We start from the raw sequence: 22109 nt of genomic DNA on the forward strand, positions 1-22109 counted from the left end.
GTGGGACACGGTGCCACACTTCCACCCTGACCGCCACGGTGGCATTCTTCCCCCCTGACCGCCACGGTGGCATTCTTCCCCCCTGACCGCCACGGTGGCATTCTTCCCCCCTGACCGCCACGGTTGGGGTGGCATTCTTCCCCCCTGACCATGTGACCTTTTTTTGTGTCCTCATGCCTCTTACTCCCTGTTGACGTACACGTGGAGAACTAGTTCCTTCTCATATCATTGATAAGCAGATGATAATCTGAGGAAAACAAGAAAAGCTCCGCCTCCCGCAATGTTTACGTAGTGGCGTGTCACATGACACACACACAGTATAAATGAACACGTGTCATACGATGCCGATAGCAAATTTACATAGCTACTGTGAGCAGACCTTTGACCTTCATGGCTAGAATGTCCACCGTTCATCTTCAAAGCATTGCTAAGTGTGCATTACATGTTATTACTCGGGTTCAGCTCTGAGAATTGGGTTTTTTGTTTTGTTTTCGCCTTGACACGACTTCAGCTTTCGTGCTATTACCACTTCGAGTAAATAAATATATAATATAGGACTATCAAACCAGGAACTTTACTGGAGGGAGCGGCAGTGATTGCATTGCGGCTGCATGCGATGTTGCTGAAGGATAAGCTGCAGTAGCAGGCACAGCAGGTATATTTACATTGAGTTTGAGTTTAAAGGCAAATTGAAGCTTGTATATAATCTAGTGATTACCGTAATCTTTGATTTACGTTTTTAAATCGCATGGGCACAACACTAAATAATGTAGGCTGAAAAAGACTGACCATTAAAGCGGATGTAAATATAACTGGATGGCATGAAGGGCCAGCTCCCTAATGCAGGTGGACTTTTAGTTGCTGAGCATGCTAACCACGGAAACGGATCCCATGCTAGCACGGTCAGCATGCGTCCCTTCTTCTCCCTTTAGGACCCACAGCACTTGTAGACAGTCTACAGGCTGACTCACCCCCCTGCCCAACCCTACCGAACCTGACGGACAGCAGGGACCCCCGGCAATCGTCAGTAAGGAAGACTCCACCTACACCTCTCGGAACTTGGGGAGAAAGAGGTGGATTATAGTGGTCATGTGACTGTCACTGAAAGGAAACCAAAGTTATTTTAATTTTTGGTGATTTAATTATTATGCAATATTTAAAGAAGTTCTGTTGAATGTGAGTTCATGAACTGAGATGTTTCCTTACATTTTAAAGGGTAAGTTCACTTTTTTTCCAAGTTATTATCCGTTCGCGAACTCTGCATCGGGTGACGAACAAACTGGCAGCCATCTTCCCGCTCTGACACATGGTCTAGTCGAGATCGCGGTCTGATCACCGTTTGATTTTGGTTCGCGACCAGTTCGGTTCGCGACCAGAATCGGGGAACAGATTAAGTTTGTGAACCGAGATACCACTGTTACCTTTCGGCAAACGGTCCTTCCATTTGCACTATGGATTTTGATGTTCGCTCGCAAATTGTGAGCCCTCATTGGTCATTCTCGGCAAGGTCAGCGTGGTCAGGTGCTGACCAAAATCCATAGCGTAGGGCTGCACTGGATGGCAGTACCGGGTACAGATACCAGCGGAGGGGAAGGACCATTTGCGGAAAGCTAAGTATAGCGGGGGACGGTAAGGTAGTGAGAGAGAGATTTGGGTGGGTAATTGCATTTTCCCAAAGTGAATGCAGAACTGGACATCCCAGGGGCCAGGTAGCCAATGCTCCTTTAAAAATAACAGCTGGTGTCTAACTTTTGAGGTTTCCTCTAATTGTTGCCAATGGAGCTGGCTCCTGAATTGGACAGACTGGCTTCTGAATTTCATCATATTTGTTCACCCCTGCTTTAACTGCTACTACACCAATTGGCAATGATTTAACACCGATTTGTAGCGAATGGCTTAATCGCTAGAGTCACTGGTGATTGGTCTTTTGGAAGTGATGTGTTGCTGCTATAAGATAAATGAGTGATGGAGCATTGGGTTGGTGTGCTTCTAAATATTGGTAATATGTAGATAAGCCATAGAGGTGTGAAGAACGACTGGCATGAAATATTAGACTCGGCTGAGCTACAAATTGTTGTAAAAATGCTCTTTTGGGTAGATGGGTCCACATACCCAAAGATAAATTCCAGAATCTTGTAGACATCCTTTCCAGAAGAGTAGAGGCTCTCATAACTGCATGGGGCAGGCCAACTTTTGTTAACGTTCATGGTTTTGGAATAGATGTCCTGCAAGCTCATGCAAGAGTGACGGTCAGGTGTCCACAAACTTTTTAGTGCAAATCAAACCCAACTGATGCCGAGGGTCATACAGAAGGGAGTCAGGTCTACTTAACCCACTTTTTGACCCACCATCAGCTTCATAATCACATAGGCTTCCCAGAAAAGCGGAAGCCATTACGCTGCAAAGGGGCAGCCATCTCCATTTTAATGCCCATGATTTTGGAATAGGATGCCCAAAAAGTTCAAATAGGTCAGATGGTCCACAAGAGTTTGGCCATAGTGTTCAACTGAAATATTAGGGTGAATGAGCCCAAATTCCCACAGACCGCCTTGCAGGAGGATTGGAGGCTGTTATAACCACAAAGAGGGGCCAACTTCACTTCAGTGGCCATGGTTTTGGAAAGGGATATCCAACAACTTGTGTAAGTTTGATGGTCAGGTGTCCTCAGATGTTTGCCTATTTCATGTATCACCTCTTGCTCTTGTTTCAGTAAATTGGCTCCACCGATGCCTGCGGTTGTGCTGTGTACGGGTTATATTGGGTCATGACATAGAGGGGTGTATTCACTGTCTGTTGTGTGTCTCCGCAGGGGAGTTGTGTAACCTCATCACACTGGATGTCGCTCACAATCAGCTGGAACATCTTCCGAAAGAGATCGGGAACTGCACCCAGATCACCAACTTGGACCTGCAACACAACGAGCTCTTGGACCTGCCAGACACAATAGGTAATCTACATGCATGTGTACCGCGTGTGTGTGTGAGCATGGGGGGGAGCTTTCATGAGTGCGATGGAATGAAAACATTGGGGCTGATTTTGTAGTAGGGAAATTAACTTTGCTTGATTCGGATTCACAGTTGTGCGTGCCATGTCACTTTGTATTTGTGTAAGGAACAATTAATGACTACATACAGTTTTTCCCCCAAAATGTATTGGTTGGTTAAACAGCTGTGTAGTATGTCATAGGCTGGCAGATGCTTCTGCAGGAACTACGCATAAGGTGACAACTGCCCATTGACTGTAACGCTAGTTCCCGTTTCTTCCCTCCGTGACTGATGGCCTAAACATATGCACCTGTATGCGGGTACAGCTGGCTCTGCCTCTAGATAGGCAGAGCCAGCTGTCAATCACGCAGCTGGGTGGATCTCGACAGTCTGTCCCGGCTTTGGTGATCTCTGTATACTGCGAGCTGTAGTTGCCTATATACTGAGCTTAGGGTCACGAGAGGACGCTAGTTTCTGTCCTCCCGTGACCCTCAGGCCCCATTCACATTGAGCGATTCGCAAATCAGCGAATGCTTGCATTGAGCAAGCTAGAATCGCGGCAAAATCCGCTCCAAAAGGGTCCTGCTGTAGCGACGCACGACCTGCGACAGCGACGGACAGAGCCCCATTGAGATGCATTGGAGAGCGATATCGCGCAGAAAATAGCCGCGATATATCGCTCAGTGTGAATGGGGCCTCAGGAGAACTATGGGGAAAAACACTGACCACATAGTTCTCCTTTTAAAGAAGAATTCTGGGAAAATCACACTTACCCTGCATCGGGGCTACCCCTGCACCTGCAAGGGTTAGGTGCTGGTTTTGTCCAGGGGGCTCCAATAAAGCCATTCCTAATCCTCAGTCCCGAGGCAGTCCGCACTCACCTCTACCCCCTTTTACTCTGGCTGTGGAATGTCCCCCGATGTCCTTGCATCTGATGAAGGCCAATGGACCTGCCCCAAGATGTGATGACGTCAGCGGTCGTTAGACTGCTGGAGCCCAAGGGAGAAGAGGCTGAGGGGACCGGACTAGCAGCCTGCAGGGAGCTGGTATTCAGGTAAATCTGCTTTATTTGAGCCCCCCAGCACTGCCGAGGTAGCCCCACTGCGATGGTGAGTTTGTGATTTTTTTTTCCCCTCAAGTTCTCCTTTTAACTGATGTCCAATTGGCTGCATATACCGTATTTTTCGCTCCATAAGACGCACTTTTTTCCCCCCAAAAGGAGGGGGAAAAAGTGCCTGCGTCTTATGGAGCGAATCCCGACGCCCGAGACATGCAGTTTCGGGCGCCGGGCGAGTAGTAGGAGCCACTGCTCGTTTAATACGAGTGATCTAATGAGATCACTCGTATTAAAACTGAGCAGCGGCGACGATCGAGATTACCATAGAGCAGACGAAGAATAGACGCTCTTCGCCTGTTCTGTGTCATCACTGAGACCGTGGCGCTGTAATCACAGAGCCACCTGTCTCAGCGGTCACTAACTGCAGCTTCTGTCACAGCTTCTGTCATAGAAGCTGTGACAGAAGCTACAGTCTCGAGTGCTCCATAAGGCACGCAGGACCTCCCTGCGTCCTATGGTCCGGTGCGTCTTATGGACCGCAAAATACGGTACTTTCTATCCCTGCACTTCCTCACTGCTTTAAAGCCAAGAGCCCTACAGCCCTTTGTAAGCACAAAGTAGTTGGATATTGTACATTTCATGTCAATCTAAAATAGTTTTCTTGCATCCTAAGGCAACTGCTATTTTAGGAAGCAGCTTACATAAGGCACCCTCTTTGTATTCTCTCAGGAAATCCTGGGGGGTACCAGGGCACAGGACCAAGTCAGGATAGAGTTCCTGTGCAATATTAGGGGGTGATTCCCATATCTAGAAACAGCAGGAGAAAGGAAAGTGGTCAATTGATATACTTGCAAAATTGCTTGACTTTTTTGTTGTTGCCTGGCTTCACTAAAACAGCTAAGGAGCATTAACCACTTGGAGCATTAACCCCTTGCCGTCCGGGGCATTTTCCTACTATTTGCGCACACATGATAAAATATAAATTTTTGGCTAGAAAACAGCTTCAGACCCCCAAACAATGATATATTTTCTAAAAGCTGAGGCCCTGTAGAATAAAAAAAAATGCTAGGTGCAATTTTTTACTTCGCACGTTTTTTTGCGCAAATGTTTATCAAACCCGTATTTTTAGGAAAAAATAAACTAAATTAAAATTTAGTGCGCAGAAACATCATATAATACCCAATTTTTTAGGTAAAATATGAAAGACGGGGTCACGTCGGGTAAATAGATACCAAACGTGTCAAGCCTTAAAATTGCGTTCGCCCGTGAAGCCGCATAAAAAGTAAATACCCCAAATTTCCCATAGGGAACATTTTAAACGCTTTTACCCCTCATCAGTTTTAGTGCTAACAGTTATTGACAGTGCTTGAATTATTGCTCTCGCTCCGACGTTCGCGGCGATATGTAACATGTGTAGCGCAATTGTCGTTTTTGCATGTAGGCGAACCGGCGCGTGTGTATGTGGGGGACGGTGGTCTTTAAAAAAATGTTTTTCATTTTATAATTTTTCTTTTGTTACTTTCATTTTTTACACTTTATTTTATTTTTTTCCCACTAACCTTATTGCTATTAGATAGGGAGTTAACAAGCACCCTATCTAATAGCAGATAGGGTGTGACAGGTCCTCTTTATGGAGACATCAGGGGTCTTGCAGACCCCTAATGTCACCTAGGGACCCCAAATAAGCTAAGCCGATTAATCTCTCTCCGGTCACTTCGGGGAGACCCGCCGAGCCGCTCCCGAGCATTGCACGGGGACAGCGGTGCTTGGGGAAGACACCGGCAGCCGCGGCGGAGGGGGGGCGCACGGTACAAACGATTCGGCGCCTGTACAGACGTGTAAATTAACAGCAATGTGTTCTTCTTTAACGTGTTCTTGTTTTAACCACTTCAAAGGGCCGCCGTCTATAGGCGTATTGCGGCCCAGAAGTGGGTAAAAGTGCACTTATTGTTTAATGAGTTAAAGTTTTATGACCAACATAAACATTTCCCAGCACACTTACCAGCTAGCCTGCAAAAAACAAAAAACTTATACTGGTTAACACGTGGAATACGTGGAAGTCGCACTGCCTCGTCGAGGCCACTCTGTGTAGTGCGGTCCGAACTCTAATCTATGAGAGCTTCCATCTTGGAGCACATATAGCAATGCACAAATTGAGTGCAGGTATACCTGGAGGTAATGAAAATGTTATGGTCACCTAGTGAGTCCTAATACAAGTGAAGTTCACTTTTTCTTTGGCTGATGTAATCACAAATGCAAATTCCCGGAAGATTACCATATCCAGGATTTATAGTTCTGTCTTTAACCCCTTCATGACTGAGGCCCTTTTTTCAATTTTTGCACCCATGTTATATTCCACATTTTAGGCCTGAAAATGACGTAAAACCCCCCAACATTATATATTTCCTGAATGCCAAGACCCTATAGAATAAAATGGTGGTAGTTGAAAATTTTTATGTTGCGCAATATTAGCGCAACTCCTTATTAAACCCCAAAATTTAGTGACAAATTTAATTAAATGCTCCAAAACACAACAAATTACCCATTTTTTTAATGAAATATAAAAGATGAGGTTACAACGAGTAAAACGATACCCAACATGCCCGTCACCCTAAGCTCAGTATACCGCGAGCTACAGCTCCCTATATACTGAGACGCTGAAGACAATTATGTCTGGATCCGCCCAGCTGCGTGAGTGACAGCTGGCTCTGCCAATCCAGTGGCAGAGCTAGCTGTAGCCGCCCCCTCCCCCGTCCGTTCCGCCAGTCAGCGCTGGAGGATCGGAGCGGGGAGGGGGGAATCCAGTCCCTCCCCTGTCACTACTCTCTGCCGTGACAGGATCGAGAAGTGAGTGAAAGCCGGTATGTGTTCGCTCACCTCCTGATCAACTGAGCCGACCTGTGACAGTCTCATTGTCACAGGTCGGCTAGAACTATGAGGATGAGGGAAAATGACTCGCCTCATAGTTCTCCTTTTAAGGCTCCTCTACAGGACTGGAGCATCATGTGACCAGGGCTATAGGGTGAGTAGAAAGGGCATTGAGACAGGAAGTGAAAGGATAGCTTCTCATTGGGGAGGTCAAACGGCAGTGAAGATTCTGACCAGTTTGCAACTCTATTCATATGTAGATTCAAAAATAAAAGTCCACTTTAAATGCAGGCATGGCCACCTGCTAACAGAATCTCTCTCTAGTCCTTAAGCTGACCTTGTATTTAAGGCAGTGAAAGTTTTCCAGGTTGAATGACAGCCAGCATTCATCTCACTTCCTCTGAGTCCAGGCTGTCATGGACCCGCCCCCTGGGGGTGCATCATATGGCAGCGTAAGAATTTTACTGCCCTGAAGACCCCAGTGGCGTAGTGGTTAGCGCTTCTGCCTTGCAGCACTGGGGGGTCCCTGGTTCGAATCCTGGCCAGGTCACTATCTGCAAGGAGTTTGCATGTTCTCCCTATGCTTGCGGGGGTTTCCGCTGGGTACTCCGGTTTCCTCCCGCACTCCAAAGACATGCTGAAGTTAAATTGGCTCTCGTATGTATGCATGTGAGATGGGGACCTTAGATTGTAAGCTCCTTGAGGGCAGAGACTGATGTAAATGCACACTATGTAAAAGCGCTGCGTAAATTGTCGGCGCTCTATAAATACCTAAAATTAATAAATAAACACTCCCACAGCATTACATGAGCAGCATTTTATGCATCAGTGAGGACCAGCCACTTAAAGGAGAACTATGAGGCGGCTGCTTTTCACTCACCTCATAGTTCTAGCCGACCTGTGACAATGAGACTGTCACAGGTCGGCTCTGTAGATCGGGAGGTGAGCGAACACATACCGGCGTTCGCTCACCTCTCGATCCTGTCACAGCTCTCTGCCGTGACAGGGGAGGGGATGGATTCCCCCCTCCGATCCTCCAGCCCTGACTGGCGCAACGGGAGGGGGCGGGTACAGCTGGCTCTGCCTCTAGATAGGCAGAGCCAGCTGTCACTCACGCAGCTGGGCGGATCCCGGCACAATTGTCGGGATCCGCTTCAGCTGCGGTGTCTCAGTATACAGCTCGCGATTATACTGAGCCTAGGGTGACGGGAGGACGCTAGTTTGTGTCCTCCCGTTACCCTAAGGAGAACTATGGGGAAAAGCCCTGACCCCATAGTTCTCTCATTCTGCCGTTGCGTATTTTGTACTCTATAATGGGGTAGGCAAACTCCAGCCCTCCAACTGTGGTGAAACTACAAATCCTGTCATGCCTGTGGCTATCGCAGTCTTGCAATGCATCATGGGATTTTGTTTTAGTAACTGGAGGTCTGAAGTTTGCTTACGCCCGCTGTATAGGTTAGGAAGAACCTAAAAGCAATGGGCATGAAGGCCAGTCAGTGCACAGAAGGTTGCTGCCTGAGGGATCTTTCTGGTCCTCCGACTCTGTTCCTTTGCACGGACCTAGTGTTTTGTAGCAAAGCCCCTCATCCAGTATTCACCATTGTGCAGCCCTGCCTGGGGTGTGAAAAGCATTTGCAGCAGAAGCATCTTACTGCGAATGCACCCCAATCACTGCTGGTGACCATAAAACTTCAGGCACTTCCTGTTTTGCGGTGACGTGCTCCGTTCCCGTCTCCTATTTGTGCTGTTGCATTTTCACACGATCACACAGGCTTCTGATGCAGACTACCAGCAGCCATTTAAATGCACATTACATAGATATGGCCCACTGTTGTCACCATCAGGAAACCCGCCCTGAGAAATGCCACGCAGCCGTCGCTGGAGTGTATGTAGCCAGGAAGTGGCTTCAGGAGATCAGCAGCACTGAGATGTCACGACGGATGAAAGAAGGAGAAAACGAGAAGGGAAGAATGGCTCTCTCCAAAGATATATATATATATCTCACCCCACTGTAGGCTGCAAGATGTCAGTGACCCCAGCTTCCTCTTGTGACCTGCAGCCTTGCACTTGTGTGCTGGGAGTGACAACACAATTGTGGTTTCGACATACTGCACGCTGTCACTTCCCAGCATTATTGGTTAGACTTGAGGCCTGCAGTTTCTAAATCGCACTAGACCCGGCCCTTCTCTGGGTGGAGGTCGTGCTACCGGCCTGGATGTCAAATCATACTTGTATATCTCGGGCACCCATGTGAGTGTACAGATCCACCATTTACCATATTTACATACAAAGTACTTTTTATAAGTCCTCGTCGTGCGACATCTTTCGCTGAAGTCTGTGGTTTTAGCAGTTTGCCTTGAATTCGGCTTGACAATACTAATCAAATCTCTTTAAACAAATAAAAAAGAAATAAAGTTACTTATAGTTATGTGCTTCTCCCTTTGTTTCCCCTCGGTCTAAATGGTCTGCCCACACCTGGGTCACAAACCTGCACTGCCATTTAAATTTTTTTTTATTTTTCATAAAACCTAATCCGTGACTGGTTTCTTTTTCCTCCTCCTCAATGCCAGCCCACTGTTGTTGCCTGCGCCAGAGCTGACAAATGCACTGTTTAACTCCTGGCGCGGTTTTGTTTTTGTTGTATCTTGTTGGTGAAAGATGTCCCGGATCATGAATGAACAGGAAGTGATGTATAGCACTTCCTGTTCATTCCTAACTGGGGAGATGGTAAGCGTACTGTGTCCTAAGTTATTTACAAACGCGGAGTGTTTAGTACTGATTTCAGATTGAATAGCTTGTCAGATGCTGATAACTATTCATATACAGGGGACCATTAGGGGGACCCTTCTGTTATCAGTTCATGGTCGCTGAAGTGACCATGAGCTGATAGCAGAAGGGTGAAAGCCAGCGACGTAAGGCATACTGATGTGACCAGCTGGAAATGGTTGTGTTCTGATGTATGCCTTGTGTCATTGGCAGGGAAAGGGTTAAAGGTTAAGTGCACTTTAAAACAAAGTGCACCTTTTATCCTCCCCCCCCCTCTTCACTTGAGCTAACCGATCCCTCGCTGTCCATAGATCCATACAGATCTGACAGCCACGTCTTCCATCCAGTGCTGCACACCACCATGCAAGTGCATTACTGCCCCATAGACTTCAATGCGGTTTGTCTACCTCTGTCTACGGCCCGGGAGAACCCTCTAGAACTCGGTAAGGTTCTCAACCCTAACTTGGTGAGAGTTTGATTTAACCCCTTCATGACTGAGGCCCTTTTTTCAATTTTTGCACCCATGTTATATTCCACATTTTAGGCATGTACACAATTGGCATGACTTTTATTCATAGGATATGTTTTCTTTGTTTTTTCTATCTTTCTCCTCATCCCAGTACTGAACTCCGGCATTCTTTCAGCCACTTCCTGTCTGCATGCAGTTGCTTCAAGCTTCATCTGCACATCATTGCTGTGGACCAGCTTCCTGATAGTGACCACGGTGCACCATGCCTAAGCAATGGTGTCAGCACGGCCGCTTGTATTCTCCACCAGGCACATGACAGGGTGACAATGCAGGAGGACAGTTGTCACCCCATAACAGGAAGTGCCTGAACGAGGAACATCATATAGGGATCATCAGGGATTATTTTCATGGGAAAAAAACGCAGATTAAAAGATTAAAAATGACTTTTGAAAGCATTTTAAATCTCGTATGAGGTTTTAGTGATCGAGTTTAGGTCTGCTTCAAGGATTTCAAACAAAGAGACTGTCTGAGGAATAATTGATGGAAGTCTGGGAGGGGGAGGTGAGCGTTATTGGCGTCTCAGCCAATTTAGTACCCTCTTTTTTTCTTTTCATGGGATAAACCTGCCGCTGGAAAGTCGCGTCATTACCCAGACTTTGCCAGATCCTCCTGTTTTGTTTTTTTTGAAGTCGTCCTGTAAAGTCTTGTCATGGCATCTCAGCCCCATCCTTCGTGTCACAGGCGCGGTTGACTTTAATGAGCCCTTCGCATCCATTAATCTCTCTCCCAAAGCATCGCTTTGTCTGCTAGACTGGCGCTGCACTTAAAGGTGGCGGCCCGAGCCCACTGCAAACAAAAGCAGCATTTTACACTTTGCATGGTGTCATCGCACTTCATTAAACGTGTTGGTATTCTTTGTTTGCACAATTTGAGAATTGCACCTTATTTATCTTTAGAGGAGAATTAGGAGGCGAGTGATTTTCACTCAGTCTCATAATCTGAGCCGACCCGTGACAATGAGACTGTCACAGGTCGGCTCAGTAGATCGGGAAGTGAGGGAACACATACCGCCGCTCGCTCACTTCTCGATCATCTCCCTGCAGAGAGCCGGGATCCAGACAGTATTGTCGGGATCCATCCCGGCTGCGACTATAGCTTGCGGTATACTGAGTTTTGCGTGACGGGAGAACACTGGTTTGTGTTCCCCGTGACCCTTAGGAGAACTATGGGGAAAAGCTCTAACCCCATAGTTCTCCTTTAAATGGAAGTCCAGGATCTCCACCCGAAATGGGAACAAGATGGGAGGAGGACTCTAGCGTGAGGAGCAATACACTAAAATTAAAGTGGAAGTGTGTTACTGGCAGGAAACGTTCTGATCTTATATGTATTTCAATTTTTTTCTTTTAATTTGCTTTTTTAGACACTTGTTACTATGATCACCTTCCTATTTATATCATGTTATAAGATTGTTAAAGTTTAGCTATCAGGATGAGCCATACTTCGTGGGACGGCTGGAGGCCACTACCATGAGTGCGGCTCATGCATGAGGTTGTGTTCTTTATAAAGGCTGCACAGTGCCGGGCTGGACTACGCAGTGGGGAGAAAGGTGAGTATTTTACCACACAAGCTGTCCCTGGGGCTTTCACTTCAAGCGAACCTGGGAACAGATCATGCGCGCTAAAGTATGTATATATTCTGAACAGGCTTTAAAACAATCCCTCATTCATCTGTGTATCTATATCTGTTTGTACTGGATTTTACCTGGGCAGGGATCCAGCGGGCCCCTCCCACTACAGGCTACCTGCAAAAAACTACAGGAAGGGATAGAGACGAGACCAGTCACCCTGCACACAAGGAGAGAGAGCAGCAGTGACCGGTCTTTATTACAGGAGGAGGCGGAGACTAGGCCAGGTACCCCACGTAAGGAGAGAGAGCAGCCGTGAGCGGTCTTTATTACAGGAGGGGGCGGAGACAAGACCGGTCACCCTGCACAAGGAAAGCTTGGAGCTTGGGTCACTTGCATCTCTCCTTGTTGGACTACATGCCCCATCATTTCCTTTTTAGCAGCATGTCGGTTCTGCAAGAACCTGCACACAGGAATTTCACATCTGTTCTTTTTTTTTTTTTTCTCCCTGCAGGAAATCTCTCCAGCTTGAACCGATTGGGGCTGCGCTACAACAGGCTGTCGGCCATCCCACGATCCTTAGCGAAATGCAGCGAACTTGACGAGTTGAACTTGGAGAATAACAATATTTCCACTTTGCCAGAGGTAAGATAATGTTCTCACGACTCGCAATTACCCGTCTATGTTCTGATCACTGAAAAAAAGATAAAGCAAGCCCGTTCTTTACCGTACCAACAGGGATCACTTTAACGCGCCGCTCCTCTCTCCTGACACTGTTGGGCTCCGAGTGCCTGACTTTTCATAGGAGGGATTGGAGTGACTGACAGTCATTTTGGTGTCACCCCTCCAATGGTGGCACCTGGGTGCGGGCTGCACCCCCATTGTGACGCCACTGAAGCCCTGTGAACCCGAGGCCCTTACAGTGCCCTCCCACTGCTCCTCCTTCTGGCGTGCCCACCTAGCTAGACCTATGACAGCGCACAGCCAATCGCTAGGCCTGAATGCTGTCACGTGATGAAGGGGGCGACGTCTGCTCCCTATAAGCTCTGATATTTAGCGATGGCTTTAAAGAAGATGGGAGTGGTGGTGGCGGGCATACCTGGGTTCGGAAAGGGGCCGGGGGAGCTTTAAAGAGGCCCTGTAATATCACCTGGAATGGGTAAGTTGACAGGCTCTCTTCAATCAATTCCGACCCTTTATACTTACAGAACGAGCTGCACTTTTCCTGCTATGCTCCAACAGCGACCAGGTTCACAAAGGTTCCCGAAAACTCAGAACTCCCCCCCCAGGCGCTCCGTTATCATTAATCTGTATGCTTTCATCAACTTTCCCAGTAGACAATTATCATTTTTCAGGTTTTTATCAGTATTGCGACGCCAATAAAGGAGAGCGCTTTGATCGGCTTAATGGACGCATCCTTAATGGACTTCCTTAATGGAAATCAGTGATTTCAGCAGCTCGTAACAGCATCCTGCTTTTTCTTTTTTTCCGTAAGACGGAGTTCACCTTTAAATCCCCTCCCGGGCCGCGAGCCGCCCCCCTCCTCTCCCAGAGACATCATCGCACGGTTACTGTCAACACAGCAAGCTGAATTCTCTGCAGATTGCTTCATAAATTAGTCATGATTGTAGCAATTGGCAATAATTTCTCCGCTCTGTGTAAACACGCCCTGTATGTTTTTGGTGTGAAAGGTTTCAACATGCTTTCACGCTTTGTTTTTAACCCCGGCTTATCTGGAAAGTTGTAGCAGGAGCACAGAAAGCCTTGGGGGCAGGTTCATTTATCAGCCTTATCATGCGAACAGTGAAGGACCACCTCCCCCCAACCCTTAAAGTAGAGGTAACCCCTAAGGAGATGACATTTGGTTGACTAAAATACTGTTTTTCTCATTCAAATGCGGCGAAATGCAGTCACCATACCACCTAGACCCAATGTGTGCAGACTGTATGGCCGCTTGCTGGCTTGGCAGAATCCACAGGCAGGTTAACTCTTAAATAGACATAGAGGTTGAATCCAACTTCATTTTCACATAAGTTGCAGTACAGATGTTTATAGTGACAAAGGCAATGGCTTTCCCATGAGCCTTGTGCCTGCGGTGGATGGTGAAACGATCTGTACAGCATAAGAAAGCAGGGGATGTCTAGCTGGAGACTGCACTAACTAGAGACAAAACAGGAGATGGCGGGGGGGAGAGGGGGGACAGAGAAACATGCCATAGGCACAAATAGTAATCGGTTGCTGCTGTTTTTCATTTAACAGTTGCCTTGTTGTTTTTCCTAAAATGTGGTCTAACTGCAGATCTGCATAGGGCAGCGGTCTCAAAGTACTGGCCCGCAGGCCACTTGCGGCCCGTGAGCCGGTACTATGCGGCCCGCAGCCAGGAGACAAGTCGGCTACGCGGTCACGGACGGCATACCTGACTTGCGGGAGCAGCTGCATGATCTGCATCTCTATCGGATGCACACCGCAGAGCTGCTCCTCCCGGCACTGAGATCTTTTCGGCTGGAGCTCAGTTCTGAGCTCTGGCCGAAAGAAAGGGTGGATTAGTGAGGTCTGCAGCAGGCCTCACTAATCGCCACTAGAGCACCAGTGATCGATCTGCCTCCTCACAGCCTGCCTCCTCACAGGGGTAGCTTTTTTTGATGTGTATGGGGATTGTCTTACTTTATATGTGCATGAGCAGGGTTTTTTCTTTTTGTGTACGGGGGGGAGTGTATTTTTTATGTGTGGGGTGGGGGAGAGGAGTGTATTTTTTATGTGCAGGGGTAGTTTTCTTATGTGTATGGGGGGAGTGTATTAGGCTACATTCACACCTGTATCTTTAGGTGCAATTAGGAATTCCTGCATCAGGAATACCTTATCTGGTGTTTACAAGTGACCGCTATCACCTATTCAAGTTAATGATCAGATGACATCAGCTGCGTGTAACCGCCTGCACACCGCATGTAATGATACGTGATATGATTACATTCGGTTAGGAATCAGTCACTCTCCCTGGACGCATCAATTGTGCAACCAGGGAGAGTGTTTTCTAACTACATGTAATAATATCGCATACAATTACATGCAGCGGCTATCACCTGATCATTACCTTGATTAGGTGACAGCTGCCACTTGTGAACACCAGATTAGGCATTCCTGCTGCAGAAAAACGCAAGTTCCTGACGCAGGAATCCCTAATTGCAACTAAACTTACAGATATGCATAGGGCCTTATTGTGTGTTACATAGTTACATAGTATTTGAGGTTGAATAAAGACATTAGTCCATCAAGTCCAACCTATTAGGATCTCATGTGTGTATTGGTGTCCGTAGTACCATGCCGCATATAATTGCATTTTATTTTGATGTACGAAATTTTTCAAGCCGGCCCCCATGGGAGAAATAAAAATTGTCGAGTGCCCCCCCCGAGTCAAATGAGTTTGAGACCCCTGATATAGGGGAATCTGGACCTCCTTCCTCCTGCTGGTGACCCCTCTAATGATAATAAAGATCTATATAGAGGAATCAGGACCTCTTTCCTTCTGCTGGGGACCCCTCTAATGATAATTGAAGATCTATATAGAGGAATCAGAACTTCCTTCCTCCTGCTGGAGATCCCTCTAATGATGAAGATCTATATAGAGGAATCAGGACCTCCTTCTTCCCACTGGGGACCCCTCTAGTGATAATAAAGATCTATATAGAGGGATCAGGACCTCCTTCTTCCCCCTGGGGACCCCTCTAGTGATAATAAAGATCTAGATAGAGGGATCAGGACCTCCTTCTTCCCCCTGGGGACCCCTCTAGTGATAATAAAGATCTATATAGTGGGATCAGGACCTCCTTCCTCCTGCTGGGGATCCCTCTAATAATGCCCCCCAGAATTATGTTCTCTTTCCCCACTGCCAGGTCACACTGTTTGTTTTGCAATCAGATAATAATAGAGAGTGTATTGTGACGCTTGTCTGTGTTCCCTCCACAGGGTCTGCTGTCCAGCTTGGGGAAAGTGACAAGTTTGACCCTTGCCAGGAACTGTTTCCAGTCCTACCCAGTGGGCGGACCCTCCCAGTTTTCCACTATCTACTCCCTCAACATGGAGCATAATCGTATTAATAAAATTCCATTTGGAATTTTCTCCAGAGCTAAAGTATTAAGCAAGCTGAATATGAAGGTGAGTGCTGATTGGTTCATGTGTCGTTATCACTGAGAGAGGAGTTGTCCCGTGCATCCTGTAAACACTTCAAATACATTTTCTTTGTAATGTGTCTCCAGCAGAACATCATTTTTGGAGTTCTGTATCTTTTGGGTTTGGTCACATCAACCTTTCCTCTTTCTCTGCAACTAAAGAATAATGCTGGGTTCACACCTAGGCGTATTGAATATGCGAGTTTGTCGCGCGTTTCGTGCCGCGTTTTTACCGCGATTCGCTAGGGAAAAAAACACGCGACAAACGCGCGTTTCTGAGGGCTACCTGGCTGTGTCCCGATGGAAACGCGCGGCAAATACGCCCCAAAGAAGCTCCTGTACTTCTTTGGGCGTAGGGCGTTTTGTAGCGCGTTCATACAGCCTGTAATACGCCCAGGTGTGAACCGTGCCCGTAGGAAATAATGGGATTTCGGTGTTTGAGCGTTCTGCAGAGCGTAGGAACGCGCTACAAAACGCCCAGGTGTGAACCGGGCCTAAAAGGTTTTGGCTAGTTATGTACTTTGAGACTTGTGGTATTTGCTTATTTTTTTTTTGCAAATGATTTTTTTATTTCTAGCTTTGTTATAGCAACTTAGTCTAGTTAAAGTTGAACTCCATGCGTGAAAACGTTCATTGAAATATTTTCCACAATAGCCACAAATGATATGATATAAATCCACCAAAATGTCTTTGCAATCCCAAATGTTACCTTTTGTCTAATAGCAGTAACATCATCACTGTGCTGCACATCCTCCAAAGCCACGGAGAATACAACTTTTCTTTGTGTATGGCAAATGCCTTTGCAAAACCAAAGTATTGCCATAATAAAAAAAAAAATAGTTACATCATCAGCATGTGTAGAGAGCACAGCTGTGGGAGGGCCCAGTAGGCCCCACCCACTAAAGGCTGCCTGCAATAAAGAACAGGAGGGGGCGGAGACAAGACCAGTCACCCTGCACAAGGAGAGAGAGCAGCAGTGACCGGTCTTTATTACAGGAGGGGGCGGAGACAAGACCAGTCACCCTGCACAAGGAGAGAGAGCAGCAGTGAGCGGTCTTTATTACAGGAGGGGGGTGGAGACAAGATCAGTCACCCTGCACAAGGAGAGAGAGCAGCAGTGAGCGGTCTTTATTACAGTAGGGGGCGGAGACCAGACCAATCACCCTGCACAAGGAGAGAGAGCAGCAGTGAGCGGTCTTTATTACAGGAGGGGGGTGGAGACAAGACCAGTCACCCTGCACAAGGAGAGAGAGCAGCAGTGACCGGTCTTTATTACAGGAGGGGGCGGAGACCAGACCAATCACCCTGCACAAGGAGAGAGAGCAGCAGTGAGCGGTCTTTATTACAGGAGGGGGGTGGAGACAAGATCAGTCACCCTGCACAAGGAGAGAGAGCAGCAGTGAGCGGTCTTTATTACAGTAGGGGGCGGAGACCAGACCAATCACCCTGCACAAGGAGAGAGAGCAGCAGTGAGCGGTCTTTATTACAGGAGGGGGGTGGAGACAAGACCAGTCACCCTGCACAAGGAGAGAGAGCAGCAGTGAGCGGTCTTTATAACAGGAAGCTCCAAGTTTCACACTGGATTACTGCACAGATCTGAACAAAATACACAAAAAATACAATACACATGACTCTTGTACTTGGATATATTACAATATTTTCTTGTTCTGGAGTTCAGCTTTTGGCTTCTATCACGTCCTCTTTACTCACTCCCCTCGACTGCACTCCTTTCTAACTTACACAGGACTGGGAAAGGTGGAGAGCGGAAGCAAATATTTCTAAGGATACATTCACACAGGACATTCTGGGATTCCTGCAGGAAGAACCTATGAATTCCCGCATCAGGAATCTCAAGTGTCACCGTTTTCAGATGCGGCCGTTGTACATAGTGAATTAAATGACAGGGTGACAGCGGCCGCATCCGAGCGGGGACAACTAGTATTTCTTCTGCAGGAATCCATAGGTTCTTGCTGCACAGATCCCAGAATGCCCGGTGTGAATGGGGCCTGAGGGTCCTTACAGTAGACTGACCCTGTTCAATGTAACTACATGCATCATCCCCTACATTGCGGTCTTCCATTGGTTTGTTTCTCTCCCCCATAAATCTTGACGTTCCCCTCTAATCCTTTTGTATTTTATATACCGTATTTTGCGGCCCATAAGTCCGGTGCGGACCATAGGACGCAGGGAGGTCCGGCGCGCCTTATGGAGCACTCGACAGACTGTAGCTGCAGTTAGTGACCGCTGAGACAGGTGGCGCTGTGATTACAGCGCCACGGTCTCAGTGATCACACCGAGCAAACGAAGAACGTCCGTTCTTCGTCTACTCTATGGTAATCTCGATCGTTTTAATACGAGTGATCTCATTAGGGATAGAAAGTACCGTATTTTGCGGTCCATAAGACGCACCGGACCATAGGACGCAGGGAGGTCCTGCGTGCCTTATGGAGCACTCGAGACTGTAGCTTCTGTCACAGCTTCTATGACAGAAGCTGTGACAGAAGCTGCAGTTAGTGACCGCTGAGACAGGTGGCTCTGTGATTACAGCGCCACGGTCTCAGTGATGACACAGAACAGGCGAAGAGCGTCTATTCTTCGTCTGCTCTATGGTAATCTCGATCGTCGCCGCTGCTCAGTTTTAATACGAGTGATCTCATTAGCTCACTCGTATTAAACGAGCAGTGGCTCCTACTACTCGCCCGGCGCCCGAAACTGCATGTCTCGGGCCTCTGGATTCGCTCCATAAGACGCAGGCACATTTTCCCCCTCCTTTTGGGGGGAAAAAAGTGCGTCTTATGGAGCGAAAAATACGGTATATATATATTTTTTAATGTAATATTTGTTTCACACAACTGTTGATGACCTGACATGCATTCCCTTTCACAACAGGACAATCAGCTAACTTCTCTACCCTTGGATTTCGGCACATGGACGAGTATGGTGGAGCTGAACCTGGCCACCAACCAGCTGACGAAAATCCCAGAAGACGTGTCTGGCTTGGTGTCTATCGAGGTATTTCTTTCACGAGCATGGAGCGTGTTTAACCTCTGACTGGTGTCTGAAGATTTCCTGTTTCCTAAACTTTTTGTGTTTTTTTTTTTTTTTAACAGGTTTTAATTTTATCAAACAATCTCTTAAAGAAGCTGCCGCACGGTATTGGGAATCTGCGCAAGCTGAGGGAGTTGGATCTGGAGGAGAACAAGCTTGAGTCTTTGCCAAACGAGATTGCTTACCTAAAAGACCTGCAGGTAACGATCCAGCAAATGGAAGGCAACCGGAGGATTTTATGCGCAGTAGTAGTTCCGCTATAATGGACTTTGTAGTTCCTCAGCGATGTTGCAGATTGTCCGGCCCCATAGCGCACAACTCCTTCATAACCAGAGCTCATTGAAACCTACCGTGTTTCCCCAAAAATAAGACACTGTCTTATTATGATTTTTTGCCCCCAAAAAAACACACTAGGTCTTATTTTCAGGGGATGTCTTATTTTTATTTTTTTGTTTTATTAAGTCTTTATTAGAGTTTTCTATAACATGTTATAACTTACACATATGATACGTAACATAAGTTTGAAGCTAATAACATTAGCCGAGTTTGTGGGAGGAGTCGGAGCCTCCAGGGCCCTTAGACACGGAGGGGAAAGGTGGACGCATCTGCTGCTGACCTCCGGCGTACCCTCCCACCCATCCCCATTATTATTACTAGTATTATTTTCAAAGCTTACTAGAGTACGCCCCCTTATTTGGCGTACTGACCATAAAAATCATGGCACACCTCAGGTTGTGTGGGGTAGGGAGGTCAACATGGCCTTGGTTTATATCACGTACAAAGGGGGGCAACATGCGGGGCCCGCGAGATTCCGAACACAAACATACAATTACTATAATTCCCCTCAGTATGTGCATACACAATATTCCCCCTACCGTCCATGTGACCTCACCCAAGGCCCGTTACAATATTTTACATCTCCATCATTAATTACTAATCGGGTGTCTTGTTCGTCCCCATATTCCACCTTTCACACTTTGGGGTAGCTAATGGGGGAAAGCGAGAGCGGGGGGTGGGGGGGGGGGGGGGTGCTCCCTTCCATAGTGTAGACAGACATTCCTCGGTTACCAACTTACCTGCTTTGCGACCACTCTTACTTACAACCGAGCGACCTCGCGTGTCAGCGTCAGTGCGACGTGTCGCCCGCGGAAGTGACGTCCTCCGATCTTCACTGCGGGTCCCGGTAAGTATTGTCATTGCCCGATGTACAGTACACTGTTCGCTACTGTACATCTGCAACGCTATACAGTACTGTGCTAATGCAGAACAGTACTGTACAGAGTTCCTCACTTAACGACCAATTCGTTTCCCGACCTGGTCGTAGGAACGGAACTCGGTCATTAAGTGAGGAATACCTGTATTGTGATTGTGCAACAATATGTACAACAATCCAAAGTTATCTGGTATCACTCCGCCTGTCACAGTAACCGACGCTATAGAGGAAGTATCTGCTAAGGCGGCTCTGCTCGATCCGCAGCCTTGCTTTCTACAGCGCCGGCTTCCTTTGCCATCAGGGGCAGCGGTGCAGCAGTGGGGACATCAGACAGTGGACAGCGTGGTAAGGTACGGTACCATTTACCAGTACACGTTACAGTACAGTACCATTACATTAAGCAGTGTCTGCAGGGGGACAGCAGTTGGTGAAGTCTGGTACTAGAGTGCTCCCTGTCACTGCGCTGGCCAGGGGGAGTCCCCCGTCATCCCCTTAATACAGTATGTCCCTGCAAGTTTCCCCTCACATGCTAACACCAAACTAGGTCTTATTTTTGGGGTAGGTCTTATATTACAGGACTCTTGAAAAATAGTGCTAGGTCTTTATTTTCGTGGAAACAGGGTGTATGTCCATGCTCACATGAAATGCATACAATGAAACCTGGTGTACCTGCCAAAGGATTTGTATTTCTGGCCATCCAGTCCTGAGTTTTACACAGATCTGCCACCACACAGCACAAACCTTTCTAGCAAGACAGGAGACGTTATTTTTTTTTTCTTGTCTGCTGCAGTTCGGTAACCCTTACAGGTCTGGTCACTCCCCCCAACCTGTGACTGGATAGCTAAATAATCGGCATAGTGATGAGCTCATCTCTCTAAAAGTGCCCATACACTGCACGATTATCGTACCAGAAACGCAGGAAATCCTGCGATCGTACGATAATCGCAAAGTGTATGGAAGGCGTGCGACCGTTTCTACTGTACGGTCGCACGTTTTCCGTTGAACAAGCAGGCTGGAAAACCCGCCAGGAATCGTACGATTCTCGGCGGGTTAGTTGCCTGCTTGTTCGACAACTGCCAAACGGGCCGGTGTGTGCACGCGCACACTGCCCGTTTGCAGTCATCGGAAGCCCGCCCCTCAAGTACGATCTGCCTGTCCAAGATAGGCAGATCGTACGTTTTGTAATTACTTTACAACCCTCGCAAGACAAAAGTCTTGCAAGGGTTGTAAAGTGTATGGCCACCTTAACTCCCTCTCTCCTCCTATCATCATGCCCCTTGTTAGCACATGCATGCGCACTGCAGTAAAAAGAACTGTTCTTTTGGGTAGACTATACTCCTCACAAAGTCTTCCAGAATGACACCGGCTTATAACTGCTCTAATCTCCGAGCAGATTCCTAATGAGCTCCTGGGAGGTTCTCGCTGATTATATTGATTGCCGGAGTGTTGTGTGCACATAACTGAGCAGATCTTCATATTATCTACTTCTAAAATGGCAAATAACATTTCCTCTTAGCTCTGATAATCCAATTAAGAGGAGATTTCCTGTACAGGAGAATAATGAAGGCAGAGGGGGGCTCGTCTTAATGTGTTGATTTGTGAACGTCGTATTTATACAGAAATTCTCTGAAGATGAGCGATCGTAATCACCCGGCTTCTTTCCTCTCTCTGACTGCTTCTCTCACTTCATTTATTTCTCTTTGTGTTATCTCTTTCTCTTTTGTTTATAGTTATCAGGGTTTCTGTTATTGTGTTACTTTATTCTTTTCTCCTCTGCTGTATCTCTGTATCTCACCCAATCATTTCTTTCCCCACTTCTTTGTTTTTAACTTTTTTCTTTTCCTTCATTCTTTTATAAATGTTTCTGATTTTCTCCCTCCCTCCCTCCCTTTCTCCCTCCCTTTCTCCCTCCCT

The 22109-nt window shown here is 47.1% G+C and overlaps 1 protein-coding gene across 1 annotated transcript in view; it reads left to right on the forward strand.

Moving 5' to 3' along the window:
* Positions 1 to 22109, forward strand: part of SHOC2 (SHOC2, leucine rich repeat scaffold protein) — a 59794-nt gene that overhangs the window by 33853 nt on the left and 3832 nt on the right. The window contains exons 3-7 of the mRNA XM_018562570.1: positions 2810 to 2947; positions 12283 to 12413; positions 15732 to 15920; positions 18824 to 18946; positions 19045 to 19182. Of these exons, the coding sequence (XP_018418072.1) occupies positions 2810 to 2947; positions 12283 to 12413; positions 15732 to 15920; positions 18824 to 18946; positions 19045 to 19182 (719 nt within the window). The remainder of the gene's footprint in view (positions 1 to 2809; positions 2948 to 12282; positions 12414 to 15731; positions 15921 to 18823; positions 18947 to 19044; positions 19183 to 22109) is intronic.

Source organism: Nanorana parkeri, unplaced genomic scaffold (assembly GCF_000935625.1).
Source record: "Nanorana parkeri isolate BGI_ZX_2015 unplaced genomic scaffold, ASM93562v1 scaffold585, whole genome shotgun sequence".
Lineage (NCBI taxonomy): Eukaryota > Metazoa > Chordata > Amphibia > Anura > Dicroglossidae > Nanorana > Nanorana parkeri.